This window comes from Battus philenor, unplaced genomic scaffold (genome assembly GCF_028537555.1).
Source record: "Battus philenor isolate CCGP_79_NKW_IND1 unplaced genomic scaffold, ilBatPhil1.0.hap1 SCAF_29, whole genome shotgun sequence".
NCBI lineage: Eukaryota > Metazoa > Arthropoda > Insecta > Lepidoptera > Papilionidae > Battus > Battus philenor.
This window is the reverse complement of record NW_027181692.1, coordinates 101,205-122,232: the sequence shown is the minus strand read 5'-3', so window position 1 is coordinate 122,232 and position 21,028 is coordinate 101,205. Positions and strand designations below refer to the sequence as shown.

Genomic DNA, 21,028 nt, shown 5'->3' with positions numbered 1-21,028 from the left:
GCTATTTTTCGATAGCCCGTCCCGGGGTATGCGTGGATACGCTACCCCCGAAACCCTCGTGGTGCTATCACGATGGTTCGAGACCACGTCGAACCATCATCCGCCTCAGAGTCGCGTAGCCTAACCTAACCTAACCTATATACAAGTTTAAGTCGAAATTTTTCTTAGATTTTGGCTGCAGGCATTACAATACATCATCATCAGCGGCGCATCGCATGCAATGTGCAACATATGTCAACATATGGCTGACAATTAAAATTAAAGTTTTTAATTAACAAATAAAAAATAAGGGTTGATTGTAGAACGGGTGGAAATTTAGAGTTGTATGTATTTTATATGCTATATCATAAAAAATGAAAACAAAAAATTTTGTCTAAAAAATAAAAAAAATGTAGGGGTGGACCACCCTTAACATTTAGGGAGAATAGATGTTGTCATGAAAAATAGATGTCCGATTGTCCAGTCTGGCTAATGTGCGCGCGGAGATTCACGAAAATCGGTCGAGCCGTTTCGGATGATTTCAATCACGCACACCGTGTCACGAGAATTTTATATATATATAATAATATCTATATATTAGATAATATTATGAAATTTTGAACATGGAACAGCAATGAGATACACCTCACACAGCTGTGTTTGACTTCAAAAATCTCTGATTGTTTGCAGGGTGACTTTCTCGGATTTCATCCAGCCAGCGTGCATCATGGTGCCGGGCCTTCAGCTGAATGACAACAAGAGGATCATCGCCGGGTGGGGCTATATCAACGACAAGCATGCAGATACAGAAATATTACTCAAGGTATTTAGTACACAGTGTTCATGTTTTTTTCGGGACATGGTACCTTGATTTAGGTCTCCTAAATAGATATCCTATAGGACCAGTTGGTAGTTCTACTGTCTACATTATAAGCGGACCTCCCGTGCTGCTTCACGGTGGACGATCTACTCCAGAATCAAAGCTCCAGCGAGCATTTCTACTGGCACACCCACTTGTATATCCACTAAACTATGCCGGTCACTTTCGTTCATCTTCTATATATGTATGTTAAAAATATATAGTGTATATCTAGTGGTGTTATATGTGTAATAAAATCTCTGAAGTTTATGAATATTAAACCTTAAAGAGAGATAAATCATATTGTATTAAAATTTATTTATTCACGACACCAAAATAACTAAGTATATACTCATTATTGTCGTACAATTTCATATCGACGCGAACTCGAACCGTAACTCTGCGACCCCCTCCCCTAGTACTTACCGAACTGTAACGGTTGATGAGGAATTTCCTCCTGCTTCTTCTTTGCTTTGGAGCTACTTCCTGCTTCTTCTACACATCTTTAACACCTTGCGAAGCAGACTAGACTCGAAAATTTGGTTGAAAAAAAATAATAAATTATTAGTGGACTATGAATAAAAGTTCCAATGTTGTTTAAATGAATTTTATCTCTATCTACTTCAACCCATGGTAACGTGCCGAGTATAGCTTCGTTATCTCGAAACGTCTGACATAAAACTTTTCGCCTTCCTCGAGGTGGTGACACCAGAAAGAAAAGCCTCTATTGTAGTCTGAAGTCTTTATCACACCGCCAGCAAACTGCAGTAGAAGTTGCAGTAAAGATAGGAAGGCACAAATGCTCCCATATAACATTATTCCCTTAATTACTTCACCTGTACATTTTAGATGCGCGCCGTCAGCCCCGATCGTCTCGTTCGTGGAATTCATCCTTTGTACCGGGCGATCTGATTTGTGTGGAACATTTAAATATTTGTTAATGACCATGTAATTTCTATTTGGTACTATCACCACAGGCATAGTTAACAAACTTAATGTGATTTCCGTATTCCAGGCATTAATAAATGAACAGCCGCATTCAGAGTGTGAGAAACATCTGCACAGGAAGGATTTCAAGTGGGATAGAAGCACGATGTTCTGCGCCAGCGGAGCTGGTTTTAAACGCACGCCCGATTCGTGCGAGGTAAGATCAGATGTACTGAAACTTTAGTTACACATTCCGAACAATTCTCGTCATTTTAACAGCAGGGTCCACTTGGCACAGGCCTTTGTCACCTGACCTGCATGTGCACATCACCTTAAGATGGTCTTGCCGTTCCGTGGTCTCCTCTTCAGAACGTTAAAGTCCTGGTAGCCGTTCACTCTTCGATCTATGTGGCTTACCTACCACCATTAAACTTTCCAATCCATACAGATAAGAAATAGTATTAAACGTTAGAATTCACATGTAAGTATAGATTAATAAAGACATGTAAAAAGGTTAAGAAAATAATAAGTATAATATAAATAAGAGTTAATACTATAGGAATATTAGAAAATAAGCAAAATAATTAGAAATTTAATTGTAACAGAGCCGACGGTGGGGGGTTTTAGTCAGTAAAAGTCTGACACTGCCTGGGCCCTCCATTACCAGGCGTCCATTTGGGGATTCCCCTCCCCCCCCCCTCTAGAAATTGTAATTTAGAAATAAAAGGTTCTGACTATGTTAGAGGAAAACTTTTAAATATTACAACGTTTTCCTCTAACATAAAAAATAAATAAAAAAAAAGCTTTCCAATCCATTGGTCTGTCAGTTATTTTCGTTCGCTAAATTTGTGAGGAATTCGTCGGACCAGTATTTTTTAATTAATGTGTTGTCACACTAAGTGTGCTCGTTGAGTCTTCTGAGAGGCGAGCAGGTTGGTTGGAGAGTAAAGGTAGGAACTTCTGTCTCTGCTTCCGCAGGGGAGGTATATCCTTGGAAGAAAAGGACTGCTAGAATTGCGATATACAGCTCTGTCTACTCTCCCTGTCTGCGCAAGCTCGCATGCGGCGGCGGAGCTGCGTTTGATAATAATCCTTCACTACCGAAATATGGTTGGTGACGAAGCCAAAAACCAGACCTGTAGGGATAGGCTCACCCACCACTTGTACTTGGTGATTGTGATAGGAAAATTAGGTGTATTTGGTGAAAAAGACTAGAAACAAAGCGAGCTTGGTTCCGAGTGCATGATGTATTAAGAAGTAGGAACATCGTGGAGGTATACCACGTCCTTGTCCGCGCAAGGATGGGTACTAAAAAGTATTTCCTCGTGTAAAACAAAACATTTTTTTATGAATCGGACGCATCTTTAGTCTACGCCTGAGAATACCTTTTTTTTGGTTTCGGGTGGAAAATCCTCCGTACGTTCAAGATACCCCGCCTCTGGGATGTGGACATGGGTATGTGGGATTCCTTCCCACTAAAACCCCCCGGTGATCGCCTTCTGAGCTATACGGGGTAGACCGCGGTATCTCCCGGTCAGGAATTACCACGCAGTCGTGTGAGAATACCTAATAGTCTAGGGAATTACTACAACGCGAGTCAGAATTTTTAACGCGGTTCATGGTTTTTAACGTAAGTCACATTTTTAACGCGAAAGCACTATAGTTATCGTGTGTACAGTTTGTAATGATTTCAGGGCGACAGCGGTGGACCTATAATGGCTGAAATGAGTGTGAAACCCTACGTGTATGTGGTTTTGGGGATTGTCTCGTGGGGTCCGCGTTGTGGAGTTGGTCTTCCAGGAGCCTACACCAATGTCTCATACCTGCCGTATCAGGAATGGATAGTTTCTATAGTATGGCCTAGACAGCTGAAGAAAAAGATCGGACTACTTTAAGATTTTGTATTAACACAGTAATCTAGTCCTATGGACCATGGCTTGGTATATAGTCTACTAGCGTTAAGAAACTAGTAGGTCATTATTTTAACCCTTACCCCTCAATTAGATCTCAGTAAATTGGAAAGCCGTGTTCACACCGGCATAAGTTCCTTCAGACGTAACTGAATTCTGGTTACATTTTCTTAACGCCAGTAGACTATAGTTAATAATTTGTTTACTTGGTTCACCATCGATCTTGACCACCGCTGGTAGTATCAGTGCAAGTAAATAAAAATTGATATTGTGCCTGTATCAAATCGAACCAAAGATTTTTACATTATTAACATATCAAAATAACTTTCATTGAAATTATTAACCAAAGGATAATTAATGTTACTAAGTAAAATGAAAATTTTATTAGTTAGATTAATGTAAATAGTGTTCAATAGTCAAACAATAGTGTTCAAATGTGTGAATAGAGCTCATTTCCTGTCAATTAGTGATGGGTGGTGCAAAAGTAATGTCATAATGTTGTTAATACACTATACAACATTCATATTAAAATTGATTATTGTTTACTATCTGTTCCTGTAGATTTTATACTAACAAGTTATATCCATATCCAATTCAAATAAAAAAGTACAGGATGATCGGAAATAGGTGTAAATGGTTTTTTGCAGACAAGTGAGCCATGTTCACATGTTTAAAGGTTTTTCATTTATTACCAAACACTATAAGAATTCGTTCGTTTTTCTACATACTACTATACTTCTAGTTTTCTCGGAAAAGAATTATATCAATGTCTAAACATAAAACTTCTGTCTTTAGGAGATGTTTAAATTTAGCTGCCAGTCACCACTGGAATTGTATAACCGCCTTATAAAGGATTTCCAACACTAGATCCTTAAAGAAAAAAAATGAAATAATGTTTTTCAAGTAATTTTGTATGTACACGTGTTATATCAACTATGTATATAAGTTAATTGTAAGATCCACAGTTGGCTGCGAATAAATACAGTTTATAATGTTTATATGTGTTAGTGTATGTTTCATTAAACTTTGGTATTATCAAGACATCTTACAATAGCTTTCACATATGTTTTAATTTGTAATAAAAATATTACACATATATTTATTTCAATTTGTTCCTTATGTTTTTAAATAAGTAAAGAAATCTAGACATATACTGTATCTAATGCACGTATGATTTATATCTCCTGGTTAATTGGATCTTGTATATATATTTACCAACGACTATCATTAATATATCGAAAAGTCATAAATAGAAAAGAAATAAAAGTATTTTTATTTAACTCAGATATATACTTCTTGTCACCGGTGGCAATATTGCAATAAAGTACTGCAGTCATCAAGATGCAAATGGATTATTATTTTATAAGGAAAATTCATAAGGGGTCCGCGACATTGTTAACATTCTGAAATTAAAGGATTTTTACTACGTTTTAATAAACGATCGGCAATAGACGGTAACCAGCTGAAAGATGATGATTCTGAATCAATGGAGACAGAGTGATCACGACTTGACGACAGGCTTTTATTGCTGTAGCAGACAGCAGCAGAGACCCAATAAGTAAGAAAAGGACTAATATATAGCTTCCGCTATGTAGCAGTAGTCGTGCAGAAATCAATCAACTTTAAAAAAAAAGACAGAAGTGATCGCATGTAAGAGGAAACATATAAATTACAACTTTAAGTAAAGGATCAATATTTAGCCCCCTCCGCACATGCAGTGATAGTCGTGCAACAAAGTGCACCGCCCGCCAGCCCGCTGATAAATGTGTATGCGACAAACAATGCGAAACATAACTACCACCGTTAAATCACTCAACACCTGTTTCACCCCTCCAGGGGGCATCCTCAGGAGTAATGTTACACCGATTAGTGCTAAACACAGGGTCTCAAGTCAAATACGAGACAGCCAATGACTATATCCACTCTCGCGTCACAGGTGCCGGACGGACTCTTGTTAGACTTAAGTCTATATAAATACTCGGGGGATCCCCCGTGCCCCGTGAACATCTGTATAGAACCTGGTGAAGCACGCAGTAGGCCGAGACGGCGTCCGGAAAAATTCGAATTGCTAAAGCCGTCTTTCCTTCTACATACACTCATACCTCGCTATGCGTCGTTTCGTTTTGCGTTTTGTTTCGAAGTTGCGTCGCTGCTTAATTAGTACTAATTTTCACTGCGCGTCGTTAGATTTACGAGGTTGCGTTGTTTTGGGTTCGAGTCTTTAATTTTTTTTAATATTCTTTTTTCTAAAAGATGGCAACACTTTTGTTTCAAATTGCATCAAGTTATCAAAACTCGGGGATTCCCTTTCTAACTAAGAATCAACGCAATTTGCATACAGTTTTATTTTCACTTTGTTTTGCTAATTTTAGAGTTCGGTTTCAATTACGTAGCGTGTTGTGCTTTTTTAAAAGAAAATAACAAATTTATACAAATTTTTACGTGTTGTTTCTAGTTACAAAAAACGTAAAGATTATTACAATTAATTTATTGCCAAAGTCATATTATTTTTGCTATTTAAATGTTTACTTTGTTAAATTTTCTTTTTAAAATAATGTATTTTCGTGACTCTGGAACCTCTGTAATCTTCGATCTTTACATGGTTTGCTATAGAAAATCCTAATTCACTTTGCGGCGTTTCAATTTGCGTCGTGTTTTTTTGGAACGTAACCACGACGCAAAGTGAGGTATTGGTGTACCTCACATTCCGTTCGTCACACGTATTCAGCCTAAGCTGTCGCTTGACAAACGAACTAGCGCTTCCCTCATACATAAATCTGCATTTACTCTTCATATTTAACTAAGTGAAATTTTATACTCATATCATAAGATCAGGATGAACTAAAACTACCAAAAAATACAAAACCTTGCAATCGATTTTATATATATTTTTTTTTACTAAAAATTACATTAAAGTCGAACAGTTATTTTCATATATTAATATTTCTATGTATATAGAAAGTTAATTATATTTTTATGGAGTCATCATTCATTGTGTCTGTGGATTTGCTTTAGGCCACACCATTCTGACCACCCACTCCATGTAGTTGGGGTGAAGGACGCTGGTGTAAGATCCCGGGACACCAGCGCTGCAGTGGCCCCCGGACCTCACTCCCACCACAACGTACGAGCACGGCAGCCCCCTCAGTCTTGCGATCAAAGCTCCACCGCTCCCATTCTGCAACCAGATGTCAAGATCGTCATCATATCTATCGATGCCCATTGTATCGCTGGAAACTACAACTAAGTAAATTACATAGTGTAAATTACAACAAATTACATAGTGTAAACTACAACAAATTACACAGTGTATTCGACAACAAATTACATAGTGTAAATTACAACAAATTACATAGTGTATATTACAACAAATTAAATAGTGTAAACAACAACAAATTACATAGTGTAAATTACAACAAATTACATAGTGTAAACAACAACAAATTACATAGTGTAAATTACAACAAATTACATAGTGTAAACTACAACAAATTACATAGTGTAAATTAGAACAAATTACATCGTGTAAATAACAACAAATTACATAGTGTAAACTACAACAAATTACATAGTGTAAATTACAACAAATTACATAGTGTAAACAACAACAAATTACATAGTGTAAATTACAACAAATTACATAGTGTAAACTACAACAAATTACATAGTGTAAATTAGAACAAATTACATCGTGTAAATTAGAACAAATTACATCGTGTAAATAACAACAAATTACATAGTGTAAACTACAACAAATTACATAGTGTAAACTACAACAAATTACATAGTGTAAACTACAACAAATTACATAGTGTAAATTAGAACAAATTACATCGTGTAAATAACAACAAATTACATAGTGTAAACTACAACAAATTACATCGTGTAAACAACAACAAATTACATAGTGTAAATTACTCACACACAAGTAGACATTGTAGAATCTTAAAGGAATTTATTTCGCCTGTACTTTCTCAACTCATATAGGTATGAAAAATTAGTTGATTGTACCTTCTGGTACCTTCTCATGATGTACACAAGTGGTACTACTCGTGTACGTCAGAAAAATACCTAAAGAGTCTAATTTTGATAAAAAGAAAAATCAAATTGAACTCCACTAAATTGGAATAACTAAACCTAAAACTACCACGATTTCGCGCTGGTACGAGAAAAGCCCGCAACAAAATCGTATTTAAAATTGGTTAAAAAAGTAATTCTATTAGCTGGTATGAATGATTGAAACGGAACCAATTCGCAATGGTGATTAAAATATTGAGTTTTACTCGTGTAATTCTTAATAAGTACGAACAGTAGTTATTTCTTAACAAGTAGATTGGTCTATACCTGACAACTGTCTGGTTTCCCGGCGAGGTTGGATGCACTGGCACAAATCATGGTGGTGCTGTCCCATCGCAGATTTGAACGTAGCTTCCTTGAGCAGGCGGAGCCGGGTTGCTCGTATATGTACCCCTGAGAAGATCCAAATTTATTATTCAACTGAGTATATATTTGCCTTTTGATACAGAGATCTATGCTAAGAATTTCTCTACAATATCGAAACGAACGAGATGTTTCATATAATTACGTAATTAACCGCACTGTCCAGACACATAGCACGCAGGAGGAGAATGCAAGGCTTCAGGGAAGACTTATTTCCAGCAATAGATGAGATCAGAAACCGCAAAGGATGTAAAGCATTATTAAAGGCCTATGATATTTAATGGCATCAGGCGTTATTTTGCGGAAATCCATCCTAAGTAAGAAAAGGACCAATATTTAGCCACTTCCGCACATGCAGTGGTAGTCATGCAACAAAGTGCACCGCCCGCCAGCCCGTTGATAAATGCGCATGCGGCAAACAATGCGAATTACACTACGGCCACCGTTAAATTACTCAACACGTGTTTCACCCCTCCACGGGGCATCTTCAGGAATTATGTTACACCGATTAGTGCTAAACACAGAGATCTAGACTAGTTGCAAGATCAATAAGTAATACTCACTCGTAGAAGAACACTCTCCTGCTGGGGCGCCGCATCGCTCCATCCGGATACGATCCTCTCCGACGTGATTTGTAGTCCAGGAACCCTGAGACATGCCGGTCGGACAAGGTTCGAGAAAATTACCCTGTAAATTAACAAAGTTTATACTCTCTCATAAGAGACAGATACAGAGAGAGAAGTTCATCATAATCCTCATTTCAGCCATAAGTCTTCTTCCCACCTTCTACCATTCCTATCCATGGTACTACCGTCCTTCTAGCATACGGACCGAATTTCGGAGAGGCTTTCCGTACTTGCATTAAAGACTCATCCCGTGATACACTTATTGAAGCTTCCCTATCTCTATTCCGTACCTTCTCCTTTTAATCTCCTTCCATCTGGGGCGTGACGAAATAATACAACTTCTCTTTGGAGAGCTCCGAGCTCGCTTTTCTTCAGTTCTTCCCCCAATATGACCAATAGGAAGAGAAACGTTAACCATTAAGATGGTTCAGTGTGGAATAGTAGTTCATGCTGGGTTTTTTTAAGGCATATTCCTTGATTTTCCTCCATCAGGTATTGCACCTAGTGTTCAATGGGTCGGATCAGATTGGTTTCGCAATTCAATTCTCCCACAAATTAAAGCCTCGGCCGGTAGACGCGGCATGGGTAGCTATCCACTAGCTGGACATAGTCAGGGTCGAAGGAATCCGATGGTGATGATCTTTAAATGAGACCTGGTGGGCATCAGCTTACCGACTGTCCAGTTTCAAGAGAGCAATGTCGTGGAGTATCTGGTCGCGTACGTGAAGCGGGTGACGAAGGATTTGTGCGATACAGTGACGGACACCGGAGCTGACGTGGGACTTGCTCCTGGCGCCCAGCAGAGCTGCATCTGGACTTCCGCTGTAAAATGTTCATTAATAATTTAAGTAAGAAAATGACTAATATTTAGCCACTTCTGCTCATGCAGTGGTAGTCGTGCAACAAAGTGCACCGCCCGCCAGCCCGCTGATACATGATTAAATGTAAAACATGAAAGTTAAACTTACAAGTCACTGTGATATGTCGCGGAAGCAGAAGTGAGAATGAATAAATCGCTTATCAATGTCCCGCCGCCGACCCATTCGATATCTCCGCTGTCTTTTGTATATCCTAGAATAGCCTGAAAGAGAAATAAACGTATATGTCTTATATACACAAACTTAAGCAGGTAGTTTTGCTAATATTGTCTTATCGCTATCTACTTCAAATTGGGCCATCGTCTTATTTATAACGCTCCGCTTATGCCGCTTGCACCATACGCACAAATGGCGTAGAATATGCACACGATGCTGCTGCTCGCTTGTTGCGTTTCTCTCGCTTTCGCTTCTCTATTGCGTCCCGTGTTTCCTTTCAGACATCTGTTCCAAATCAACTCGCCTTCATTATTTATAACATCAGTTCGATTTGGATCCTCACAATTATTTGAATCCAGGTGTTCTGCTCCTATTAATGCTAATACAGCGGTGTAACTGGGTGAAAATACACTAATCTTCTCCCATACATATAAAACTCGCCACATAAGGTGTCCCATAAATCAACGTCAAACTGGATTTTCTTTATAACCAATTACAGTTAAATGTGACGCATTCGGATTCAATTTTAAATATATGGGAAAGAAATATATCCAGTTGTGGACGATATATTACTATCTAACAAGCGTTATATGAAATCGTGTTATTCATTAGCTATAGTTGAGACTATATGAGAAGATATAATAAATCTTTTTTGATACAGTGAGGGTCAGACAGTACCAGTACCATTGGATACTTTAGTCCAAAGATAATGATATTGGACAAGATGTTATGTAGAACTTCGACTAGTGCATAGCCGAGAAAATAAATTGACTCAATACAGCTAATAAAGGTGTGGTCTCACCGTGTGGGGCAGCTCGTCCGCTTCAGCGACGTCGCCCGCGTTCAGCCCGCCTCTGCAGAGGTCCTGCCTCACGTAACTGCCGCGGAACTCGCTGTTGTTCGTCTCCACACATCTGCTGCCCAATCTTGAGTAATTGTAACACGCTGCAATCAACAAAATATTTATACGCTACCAGCTAGAGATCGTTGTGCATTCGAAGCGAAGGTTCGACAGCTGTCGCTTGACCAGCTGACGGAATCATATTTGTATGTTCATAATATATATTTAGCACATATAAACATATAAATTCCAAGTAAACTAGCACTCCTTATTCACGGTTTGTATTCGCGGCAAATTCATGGAACAAATACAGCGCGAATAAGCAGGTTTTACTGTTAATATTAAAAAATATATATAATTACATCTGTTGTTTAAAACATAAAAACTTTCCAAAGCATATCACTACTATTTTACGTAGTGTAACCAAATGTAAACTTAGTTGTGGTGAATTGGTTTATAACCGCGTTGGCGTATTTAGTTCATCATATGATGGTAGGTGATCAGATTTTACGACTGCTGTTGTTTTGTTATACCTTATATAAGGTGGCACAAAAGTAATGTCATAATGTGAACTTAACTTAATATTTACAAATGGCGGCAAATGTCAGTGCACTTTGACATATATGATGTAGATATATAAAGAATTAGTTGTCAAGTGATAGAATATATCTATGATATTACTTTTGTATATGTCTTGTTAGATATAAACACAAAATCTATCTCACTGATTTTTTATTGATACCTTCGTCAATTACTTACCAATTGGCTAGATTTTTTTTTTAAAATCACACAAAACTAATTGTTTGTGATTTTGTTTAAATGTCATCATCATTTCGACCGATGAACGTCCACTGCTGGGCATGAGCTTCCCCCGTTACTGTTGCTTACATCAAGCCAAAAATCTTTCAGCCCCAATGGCGTTCTGTATCATACCACAATAAACTTACCGTCCAAGACTGTCTGTTGGTAAGGTTGAATTTCAGCGCCCAGGAGTTGAGGTCGCCGCAGAGTTGGACAGTTGCCCGGATCTACAGGATCTGGAGCTGGATCTGACCTGATGCCGCAGCATACCAGCGGGTTCGTACCATTGTACTGGCAACCCTGTGAAATAGAGAATACTTCCATCGCTTTGAACAACTTTAATTATACTACGAATATTATTGAAATTTAGAACTACTAAATAAGACACGTGACTGGCGTCATGATATATTTATAATAATATCTTGTACGCTTACAATGATTATAATAAATTTAATAAAATAGGCGACATCCATAGAGTATTTACAAGGCACCACGAAAAAAGTTTCGACTGCAAAAAGTCTTTAATTCATTTGTAACAAACTAAATCAGATTTTTTATAAAATGCTGCAAAACACTATTGTACTACCATTAACAAAATTCAAAACGCATATCAAAAGCAAATTGACGGAAAAGACTTTATTATTCAATAAACGAATATTTAAATGACAAGAATCCTTGGCAGCGATGTCGCCAGATTGTTTTGATTTGATTCAGGCTATATCTGATAGAGTGTATATGTGTACATCTGTGTTGAACTTTATTAGAACATGTGTTGTTGTGGAGTTTCTTCCTGTTTCTTCTCCACAACTATAACCTCCTTGCGAAGCAGAGACAAAAAATAATAGATAATAAGTTAGAAAAGGACCAATATTTAGCCACTTCCGCACATGCAGTTGTGTAATTCGCATTGTTTGCCGCATACGCATTTATCAGCGGGCTGGCGGGCGGTGTATTTCATTGCACGACTACCACTGCATGAGCGGAAGTGGCTAAATATTGGTCCTTTTCTAACTTACGATGGACTTCCACAAGGTAAGGCCTTATTCCGTTAAATATTTAAGATAATAAGTTGACGATCAATAAGAGTTCTTTTAAAAGTTGTTCTTCCAATGTTAAATAAACGAATTTTATCTTTATCTTATCTTTTATGATGATAACTAAATTGTTCGTCTGAAGTGGCAGTGGTCGTTGTGGCCAAAATGTTCTCAAATATCGACCACGAGCTGGGCAGCCTGCCTTTAAGTGAACCGACAATATAGTCAATGTTGCAAGAAATTGCATGACCTAGGCAAAGCAAGGTGGGTCAAATAGGTTATGTTTCAGGTTGCTATAATAAATGAATATTGGAGAGTGACGCTGTGATCTTAAATTTACTACAAAATTCCCTTGTAAAGCTCTAAATGTAATAAATCGTAGGCATGTTAATGATTTTAGATCACAATACGCTTGGCAATAAATAACTGTAACGATTTTGTGGGAGACAAGGTAGTACTGTAGCTTCTTGTTAATGTTGACCGCACCACCGCTAGCACTTATAATGAGCGCGGAGACTCTCAACAGCGCGATGCAAACTTTTGTTGCGTCTACTGTGGCGCCATCTGTCATTTATCCGTTTCATTGCCGCCGCCGCCGCGATGCGATCGCCTGCGTGGACACGTGGGTAAGAGCTCGTTGCTAGGCAACGCATTTTTCGAGGCGCGGTCCAAAGGCGGAGCGGTTAGCGAGTGGCGCGCGATATGCACGCCACAACTTTACGAAGTATTTGATGCAAGTGGTTGCAAAATAAAGAAATCTCGACTTAATTTATTTACTTTGATGAAAACACAATCGTTCTAACGAGGATTTCTACAGAATCACTTTACGTTGATCCACAAAGATATAAATAAAAGAATATCTCGTGTGGTTGACGATCGCAGTGTGGTATTATGGTACGCAGAGGACGCTGCTGTCCATCCTCTGGAAACTTGTTTATAAGTGGCAATCCTATATAATTAATGCATAAAATGTGAATTATATGAGATTGTATCCCGGGCGTCAACCCCGCGACATGCGATCACAAGTCTCAGTCCTCTGCGAATGGGATACCACTGCTAGTTGCTACGTTGTTATCTTACGTTGGTACACTAAAAAACTGTATCACTTACTGTATCACTAGATGTGTCGGCAGGTGGATTGGCGGGCACACCACCACCATCAGCACTGTCCGGACAACAGACCACCCTTGTCTCGTCCGCCTCGAAGAAACAATTCTGGAAGAATTAATATTACCGGATGTAATGATAATTGTAAAAGATGTTATTACATCTGAAGTGTGGTTGTTAATACATATCCCACGTCCCGTAATAGATAATTCTATGTAAAGAAAAACACTTGCTGGATGGTTGAAGTTATAATATAATATCACAGTATATGTTATATGTTATGTTAGTAGAATTTTCCAAAAAAGTAGAACAATATACAATAGTATTTAATGGAATCAGGCGTTACCTTGCGGAAGTCCATCCTAAGTAAGAAAAGTACCAATATTTAGCCACTCCCGCACATGCAGTGGTAGTCGTGCAACAAAGTGCACCGCCCGCCAGCCCGCTGATAAATGCGAATGCGACAAACAATGCGAATTACACAACTGCCACCGTCAAATCACTCAACACGTGTTTCACCCCTTCACGGGGCATCTTCAGGAGTTATGTTACACCGATTAGTGCCAAACATTTGTGTCCATTTCTTACTTAAAAAGGTATTGGTGTATATTATCATTACATTATATTTATTATTTCTAAAACCATTGATTTTTGAATAGGATGTACCATATAGTAACTGAGTGCAAATGAGCTATAAGTCCAGGCTTTTAATCGGTTCTGCTGGAAATTTCTGGAGGAAGGAAAAGGTGGTCCACCTCGGCAGTGGACGTCTTACACCCTAACCGTAGGCATCATCTTCTCCTCTAGCACCAAGTTGCGTGCGAAGGGGCAGTCAGCAAACCTCCTGCATGTTCCGGCAACGCCCGAGTGTTCACACTCGTCCCCTGAAACGAGAAAATGCGTTAAAATACGCAAAAATAGAACCAGTTTACATTGTAACGCTATAACTTCGAACTGCGCCAATAGATGGCGCTGGTAGTCAATTACCTCGCGCTATCGTTAGACGTTGGATAGTTTATTTATTTAGGTACACCAGTAATATAAATTAGTTGAAAGTAGATTTAATTTATTGTATACATAATACTATGTTGCAGATAATATAGCAAATATGTAAAGCTCACAATATCACGGTAATATAAAGATAGTGATCTAAATTTGCAAACCAGAGCAAATGATTATACGCAAGACTTCGTCACGTTATTTCCATGAGGCTTTCGATGAAGGTCGCACACGAAACCACCGGTAGCCATCTCTTTTAAGGCTTTCATTTTTGAGGATTCCTCGTTCGACCCCTACACGTGTGATGAAGACTTTGTTTACTAGATGATGACTTTTTAGGTTCGATTTTAATTTTATTTGCTTCATATTTTTTTACATTCATCACCTTTCTTTCTTCACAATATCTATCAATCTACATTCTTCGCATTTCGTTCCGACTCCTTTTTACATCCTTCCCATGCATTCCCAAATATCACAGATTCGTTTTAAGTATCCCATTGCTTTGCTATCACAGAGTTAGTTAACGGTTCACGACTTACATCCATATCTTGTTTTTATTTTGTTCTGTTTAGTGAACAACTATATACGGATTTCATCTCAGTGTTTTACTTATGTATAGATGTCATTTCCGATCCTGCCGGGTGTAAATAAATAGGTAGTTAAGAATTCAAGAGAGTTGACACAACAGTATCGACTACATCGATATATCACAACGAGTAGATATTAATTAATCAAAACAATACGTCTGACGTCACATCCGAAGTTTTTTTTTTAATTTATAACCTTTTATTCCGCACCGCAAGTCATTAAATAAAAAGCTGTAAACGGCTGAAACTGAACAGCGACCAACGGCAATCGAATAGTCTTAGGATAATCAACAAATAAAAATCAACGGTAACGTGACATATAACAGATGACGCAAAAGTAATGTCACAATGTGAACGCGCCTTCGTTTTTACAAATGGCGCGAAAAGTCAGTGCGCTTTGACATATATAATGTAGATATACAGAGAATTAGTTGTTAACAAACAATACAGTAAGAAAAGAACGAATATATAGCCACTTCCGCACATGCAGTGGTAGTCGTGCAACAAAGTGCACCGCCCGCCAGCCCGCTGATAAATGCGTATGCGGCAAACAATGCGAATTACACAACTGCCACCGTTAAATCACTCAACACGTGTTTCACCCCTCCGCGGGGCAACTTCAGGAGTTATGTTACACCGAGAAGTGCCAAACACAGAGTGTTATCCATCCATATATATTGCGTTATTTGTAAAAATAAAGTCGCGTTCACATTATGTGTTATTACTTTTGCACCGACCTATTTATTGAATATTGATTTATTTTTTAATCTTTACTGTAAATAAGAGTAAAAAATGTATTAGATGTTATAAATCTTTCTCTCCTATTTATCTCACGAGACTGGTAAAAGAGAACGATAAGTATAGTAAAAAAGTAGTTTGTGATAACTTTGAAAGTTGCCTAAATAAACTAGTCTAGCTGTGTATGCGTAAGTTATCTAACCGGTCGAACAGAGTATGCAACGGAGCTTAGTCTACAAGGAAGAGAAGTTGTTCTTAATAACACCGCAGAGTCAGTAAACTTCATAGTTTCATTGTTGAGACTAAAGATAAAGGTTTGTGATTTATTTAATTTTATGTCTAAACCAGGCAAATAGGTTTTGTTAATACAAAGTCTGTCAGACCGGTGCGTATGATATAAAAATAATGTAGAGTTTGGCGGTTGACACGAGCCGGACGAGTTCATCTTTCGATAACCTGAACGCGACCTGATCGCCGAACGCCCGGAGCGGTGCAGTCGCGAGCGACGCGCTCTTTACATTAATAATTAAGCCTTTTTATTCCATCATATACATACTCCTTTCTTAATTTCCTAGTTAACTATTTTTAATTTTCAAAGTACGTTGTAATAAACATATGTAAAGTTAAATTATTGTTTAAGTACGCATTTGACCTCTGCCTCGCCTGATGTTAAGCGACGCCGAGGTCTACAATACATGCTTGTATCTTGACTTGAACACTCCCAAGTTATATTTGTCTGGATACTTAATATCTCTCATCTGGTTCTATATTTCCTATTCCGGGAGATATTCATTGGTCGAGATTGCTGAAACTATTTATTTTTCAATTTCAATAAATTCCAATTCAACATTTTCGTATGGTACAGTTTAAAATGATCGGTTTGTAAATAAAGTGAATTATAATTTTAAATGGTATTTTTGTTAGTAATTCACGATCCTATATTTTTTTTACTTCACGTCGGATACGTTGACCGCGCCGCGAGTTTAACGCCCGTAACGTACGTGATAAAATTCTAAATTTAAATATTTTTTATTTTTTAATTTGGCGTCTTCTAAAAAGTTTTTAATATCCGCAAATTAATAACAACACCAACTGCGACCGTCTCGCTTCAAAACAATGCGATAACTTGGGATTTTCCCAAACGATAACAATGAATTATTTAAAACATCGGAGAAACCCGGGGCAATATGCAATGTGTCAATATTTCATCACGAAAGACATGAACTAAAAGATTTGCTGGCATTTTTCATCATCAATCAAGATGATAGTAGAAGGAAAAAATATAAAAATAAAATTGCTAAAAGTTCAACAAAACTCACTCTACAACTTTCAATACACATTTTCAAATTTATTCCATAATTTTCCAGTTAAAAATGTCAGAGATAGGCAAAAATATCTTTCTTTTATCTAAATAAACAAGGTAAAGTACAAACAAGAATAAAAATATTATAAGACATGCGTAAAAATTTCACTCCTGTTCGGATATGAATAGATACAATTGTGTTCTTATAAATACGAGTATGTTCATTGCTTCACGTAGCAAACGTTTTTGAGATATAACCAATATATAATTTTTCGTCTCTCCTGAAAAGTTTCATTTTCAGACTTGTCAATATACTCGGTGGGGCGGCCGCTGCAGGGAACTCGCCCGGGTTTAGCGACCTCTCTTACCGTTGATGATCTTTCACTCAAAGCCTTATTGACAAGAATAAAGCTCCTGACAGCTTTACGAGCCGTGGTGGGGGTTATGCTTGGGATTTCTCCACGAGGTCTGATGAGGAATGAATAAATCTATAGACGAATGAAGGGTCTCTGTGTTTGGCACTAATCAGTATAACATAACTCCTGAAGATGCCCCGTGGGGGGGTGAAACACGTGTTGAGTAATTTGGCGGGCGGTGCACTTTGTTGCACGACTACCACTGCATGTGCGGAAGTGGCTAAATATTGGTCCTTTTCTTAATATATATATATATATATATATATATATATATATATATATATATATATATATATATATATATATATATATATATATATATATATATATATGTACTCATAATTACTGACGTCCTTAAACTGGGACACGCAAACATATACACCCTACTGTTTAACGATATGCACGACCTCATAATCTCTCTCTAATATATGAAATCATTTTGTAAACATAATTGCAAATCGTTTATAATAAACCCGATGTCAAAAGTAAATTTGTTAATCTACTGCATAAATAGATAATTATTCATTCATTCATTCATGTGAGCAGATAGACGTCCACTTCAAGGAATAAGTCTGCAACCTAGAATCGACATGATTCAACGACTTCCAGCTGTCTTGACTATGTATGTCTTCGGTCTGTTTACTGGGGAACCTACTCTCGTGGATGGGGACACCCATTTGAAAACCATACTGCCCCATCCGTCATCGGCTGCACGAGCTAATTGCGGAGCCTACAGACGAGCAGTTCTTCGAGGAACAGTAGCGACCTCGGCTCTTCTGCGATCTCCTCATTTCTAGTTCGATCACACAGCGAAGCTTCAAGCACGACCCTCGCCATTGCTCTGCGACTAGAGGTCCCCAATAGCGGACATTGGGGACCTCTAGTCCAGCCTCTGTCTAAGGTACGCAGGGACAATGTTTTCAATAAACTTTTCACAGGTTCTTTTATTTTCGACCTCATCTTTTATGTTTTACACTATCTTTCATATATCTTTTTATCACACCCAACATTTCATATAATTCCTTTCCATGCTATATTTTACTTTCCTTACATCGTTTCCCTTGTATCACCTTCTCCTGAATATTTCTACGTTTTTTTTTTTTAGTATTACTTATATTCGTTTACTTTTCTTGATTATACTATTATATATTCCAATTTTTAATTGTTTCAGACATTGGATGTTCGTATTTTAACAAATAGGATTTTTTAATGCAATCGATTTTGAAATATTCAATCATTATGGTCACATCAGTTGATGAACAGTATTGCTCTGCTTGCATCCAACGATTACCCTTGATCTTGGCGATATCGTCGGATCTCCTGGTGAGGAATCTACTCTTTTGTGATATCAAAGCCTTAAAATTAGAAGATCTTTATACTTTAAGAAATTATTCCAATATTTTCCAGCCTTTTATGTGTCACGGCACACCATATAGTCTTGGTAAAATTCCACCCCCTTACTTAACATACATATTATTTATATCACAGCGAAAGAGTTACACTGGCGTCGAGTCCACTTTCGATTTGACTCTTTTAACGACTGTTAGGCAGTGTTTCTAGGGGGCAAGTTGACTAAGTTGCCCCCTAGAAACACTGCTTTGTACCGTTGTAGTTACACACCGACTACAATTTTCGACTTAATGATTTAAATATCACGCGATGATTTGTTTAACGCAATGTTAAACACCTAACAGTGAACAATATTACTTTAATACAAGAATTAAAGGTCAGCATGTAACACCTTTTTTTGTTTATATATATTCAAGTGTTTGGAACAAGGTGTACGCTTCTGTAATAAAATCACGAAACAGTTTTGAATTTATAAGAAAAAAAGTTTTTCATTTAATTTGGACGATATTTTTTGGGATCCCCCGTACATTCCATCGTGTTTGGTACACAGAGACATTTTTAGTTTAATGATATTTACACGTTCTCTTTTATTTGGTCACTTGTATATTCATCTAAATATCTTTTATCTATTCTTTTCTCTTTTACATTATCTCTTATTCATTCTTTCACCTTTCTTACAACGCCTCTTTTACTTCATCATTCTTTCTAGACTGCTACTTTGCAATATTTATTTTATTAGGCAAAAAATTTAAGCCTGTATTAAATTAATAAGTATATATGTTATATACATATGTATGTATGTCTATATATTTTTTGTACACGTAAACTACCCATTATTAGTACTTTTACCTTTTCCATATTATGGTTGTCTGTAAGAGATTGCCTTTTGTGATAAGACCGCCCATTGTACTTTTTTGTATATTATTGTAAAACTTATTAAATGTATCTTAACGTGTACAATAAAGAATATTAAATAAGAAATAGATAAAAAGTTATATAAGAATATATGTTTTATTCTTTTCTTTCAATTGAGTTGATTTGTTGACTCTGTGAGTCAGAGCTGGTGCTCTGGTAAGCAGCGACTCCTCGCAGCCTGACCCTGAACTGACGCCATGACCATCCGATGTCCCGCACGTATTGAGTTTCTTGGAAGGCACGTCGAATGTTTACATAGTTCAGCAGACAGCTTATTCCGCAAAGTAAAGTCTAGGAAATAAATATAATTTCTTGCCTCCTTTGCACATTATTGTGTAATAAACCGTCTGCTGGTCTAACTTGATTATATAGAAGACAAACATGGCCGGGATCAATGCCATGTTGATTATCACGCGGCAAAAAAAAGTCAAATAAAATTCACGTTAAAAGAGTAACTGTAGAGTTTCTTTATATGTTCTCTACGACAGAATCAACAATATATATAAAATATTTATTTAAATGTAAGCTGTGTCAATGTCTTTACATTACGAAAGCACTTAGCAATACCAATTCGAAAGAATAAATGAAAATAAAACTGTAAAAGTACATAACGAGTATAAAACAACACTTAATACATACCTATTTCGTCCCAACAGTGGACGATTGAGATCAAAAATACTAAAGTCACGTATATTAAATATTTCATATTTAATTAATAATTGACTAGGATTTATAAAAATTATATTTATGTTTTTTGGATAATAATATTTAAAATTAAAAACGTCCGCACTGGTCCGAGGTCGCGATACGAATGACAGTTTATTATTGTAATATAATCACATTGCATGCATTATCGGGTGTAAATGATTTCCCGTAAATTGTTTCGACCCGTTCCATATGTTTGGAGGACTCCGCTCTTTAAGGTCGACATGGGGGAAAGGATCGAAGACGGCTGCTTCGCCTCCCTCAGGCGATGACAAATTCCTAGAACTCTCCAAAAAGTAGTACAATACACAATTGAAAAAAATAAGACTCGCAGCTAAGCCAAAAAGGCTCGAATAAGATCCCGAGCGAGCCATGAATAAAACTATATATGTTTAATGAATAAGAAAATGTAATAAGAAAGCTAAAATTCCACGAAAATATGCCAGTCTTTGGTGGC

The 21,028-nt window shown here is 37.3% G+C and overlaps 2 protein-coding genes across 2 annotated transcripts; one reads left to right on the top strand and one right to left on the bottom strand.

Moving 5' to 3' along the window:
- The first annotated feature begins 675 nt into the window (after positions 1 to 675).
- On the top strand, positions 676 to 4,018 carry LOC137926354 (serine protease 44-like). The gene is made up of 3 exons (XM_068769957.1): positions 676 to 802; positions 1,854 to 1,982; positions 3,460 to 4,018. The coding sequence occupies exons 1-3, from the start codon at positions 707 to 709 to the stop codon at positions 3,658 to 3,660; spliced, it is 426 nt and encodes a 141-aa protein (XP_068626058.1). The 5' UTR covers positions 676 to 706; the 3' UTR covers positions 3,661 to 4,018.
- A 2,578-nt stretch (positions 4,019 to 6,596) lies between these two features.
- LOC137926331 (serine protease snake-like) lies at positions 6,597 to 20,574 on the bottom strand. The gene is made up of 10 exons (XM_068769934.1): positions 20,506 to 20,574; positions 14,342 to 14,442; positions 13,562 to 13,666; positions 11,564 to 11,717; positions 10,578 to 10,720; positions 9,710 to 9,822; positions 9,414 to 9,563; positions 8,679 to 8,802; positions 8,020 to 8,145; positions 6,597 to 6,853 (listed from the first exon to the last, which is right to left on the bottom strand). The coding sequence occupies exons 1-10, from the start codon at positions 20,570 to 20,572 to the stop codon at positions 6,665 to 6,667; spliced, it is 1,272 nt and encodes a 423-aa protein (XP_068626035.1). The 5' UTR covers positions 20,573 to 20,574; the 3' UTR covers positions 6,597 to 6,664.
- Positions 20,575 to 21,028: the final 454 nt, after the last annotated feature.

Bases quoted from the DNA above. Each gene is read 5' to 3' on its own strand.
- LOC137926354 (XM_068769957.1), top strand. From the start codon at position 707: ATGGTGCCGGGCCTTCAGCTGAATGACAACAAGAGGATCATCGCCGGG. The intron at 803-1,853 runs GTATTTAGTACA...TCCGTATTCCAG, and splicing joins ATACAGAAATATTACTCAAG to GCATTAATAAATGAACAGCC. The intron at 1,983-3,459 runs GTAAGATCAGAT...TAATGATTTCAG, and splicing joins GCACGCCCGATTCGTGCGAG to GGCGACAGCGGTGGACCTAT.
- LOC137926331 (XM_068769934.1), bottom strand. From the start codon at position 20,572: ATGAAATATTTAATATACGTGACTTTAGTATTTTTGATCTCAATCGTC. The intron at 13,667-14,341 runs GTTAGGGTGTAA...TAATTCTTCCAG, and splicing joins AGGAGAAGATGATGCCTACG to AATTGTTTCTTCGAGGCGGA. The intron at 8,803-9,413 runs GTAAGCTGATGC...GTTAATTTACAG, and splicing joins CTCTTGAAACTGGACAGTCG to GGTAATTTTCTCGAACCTTG.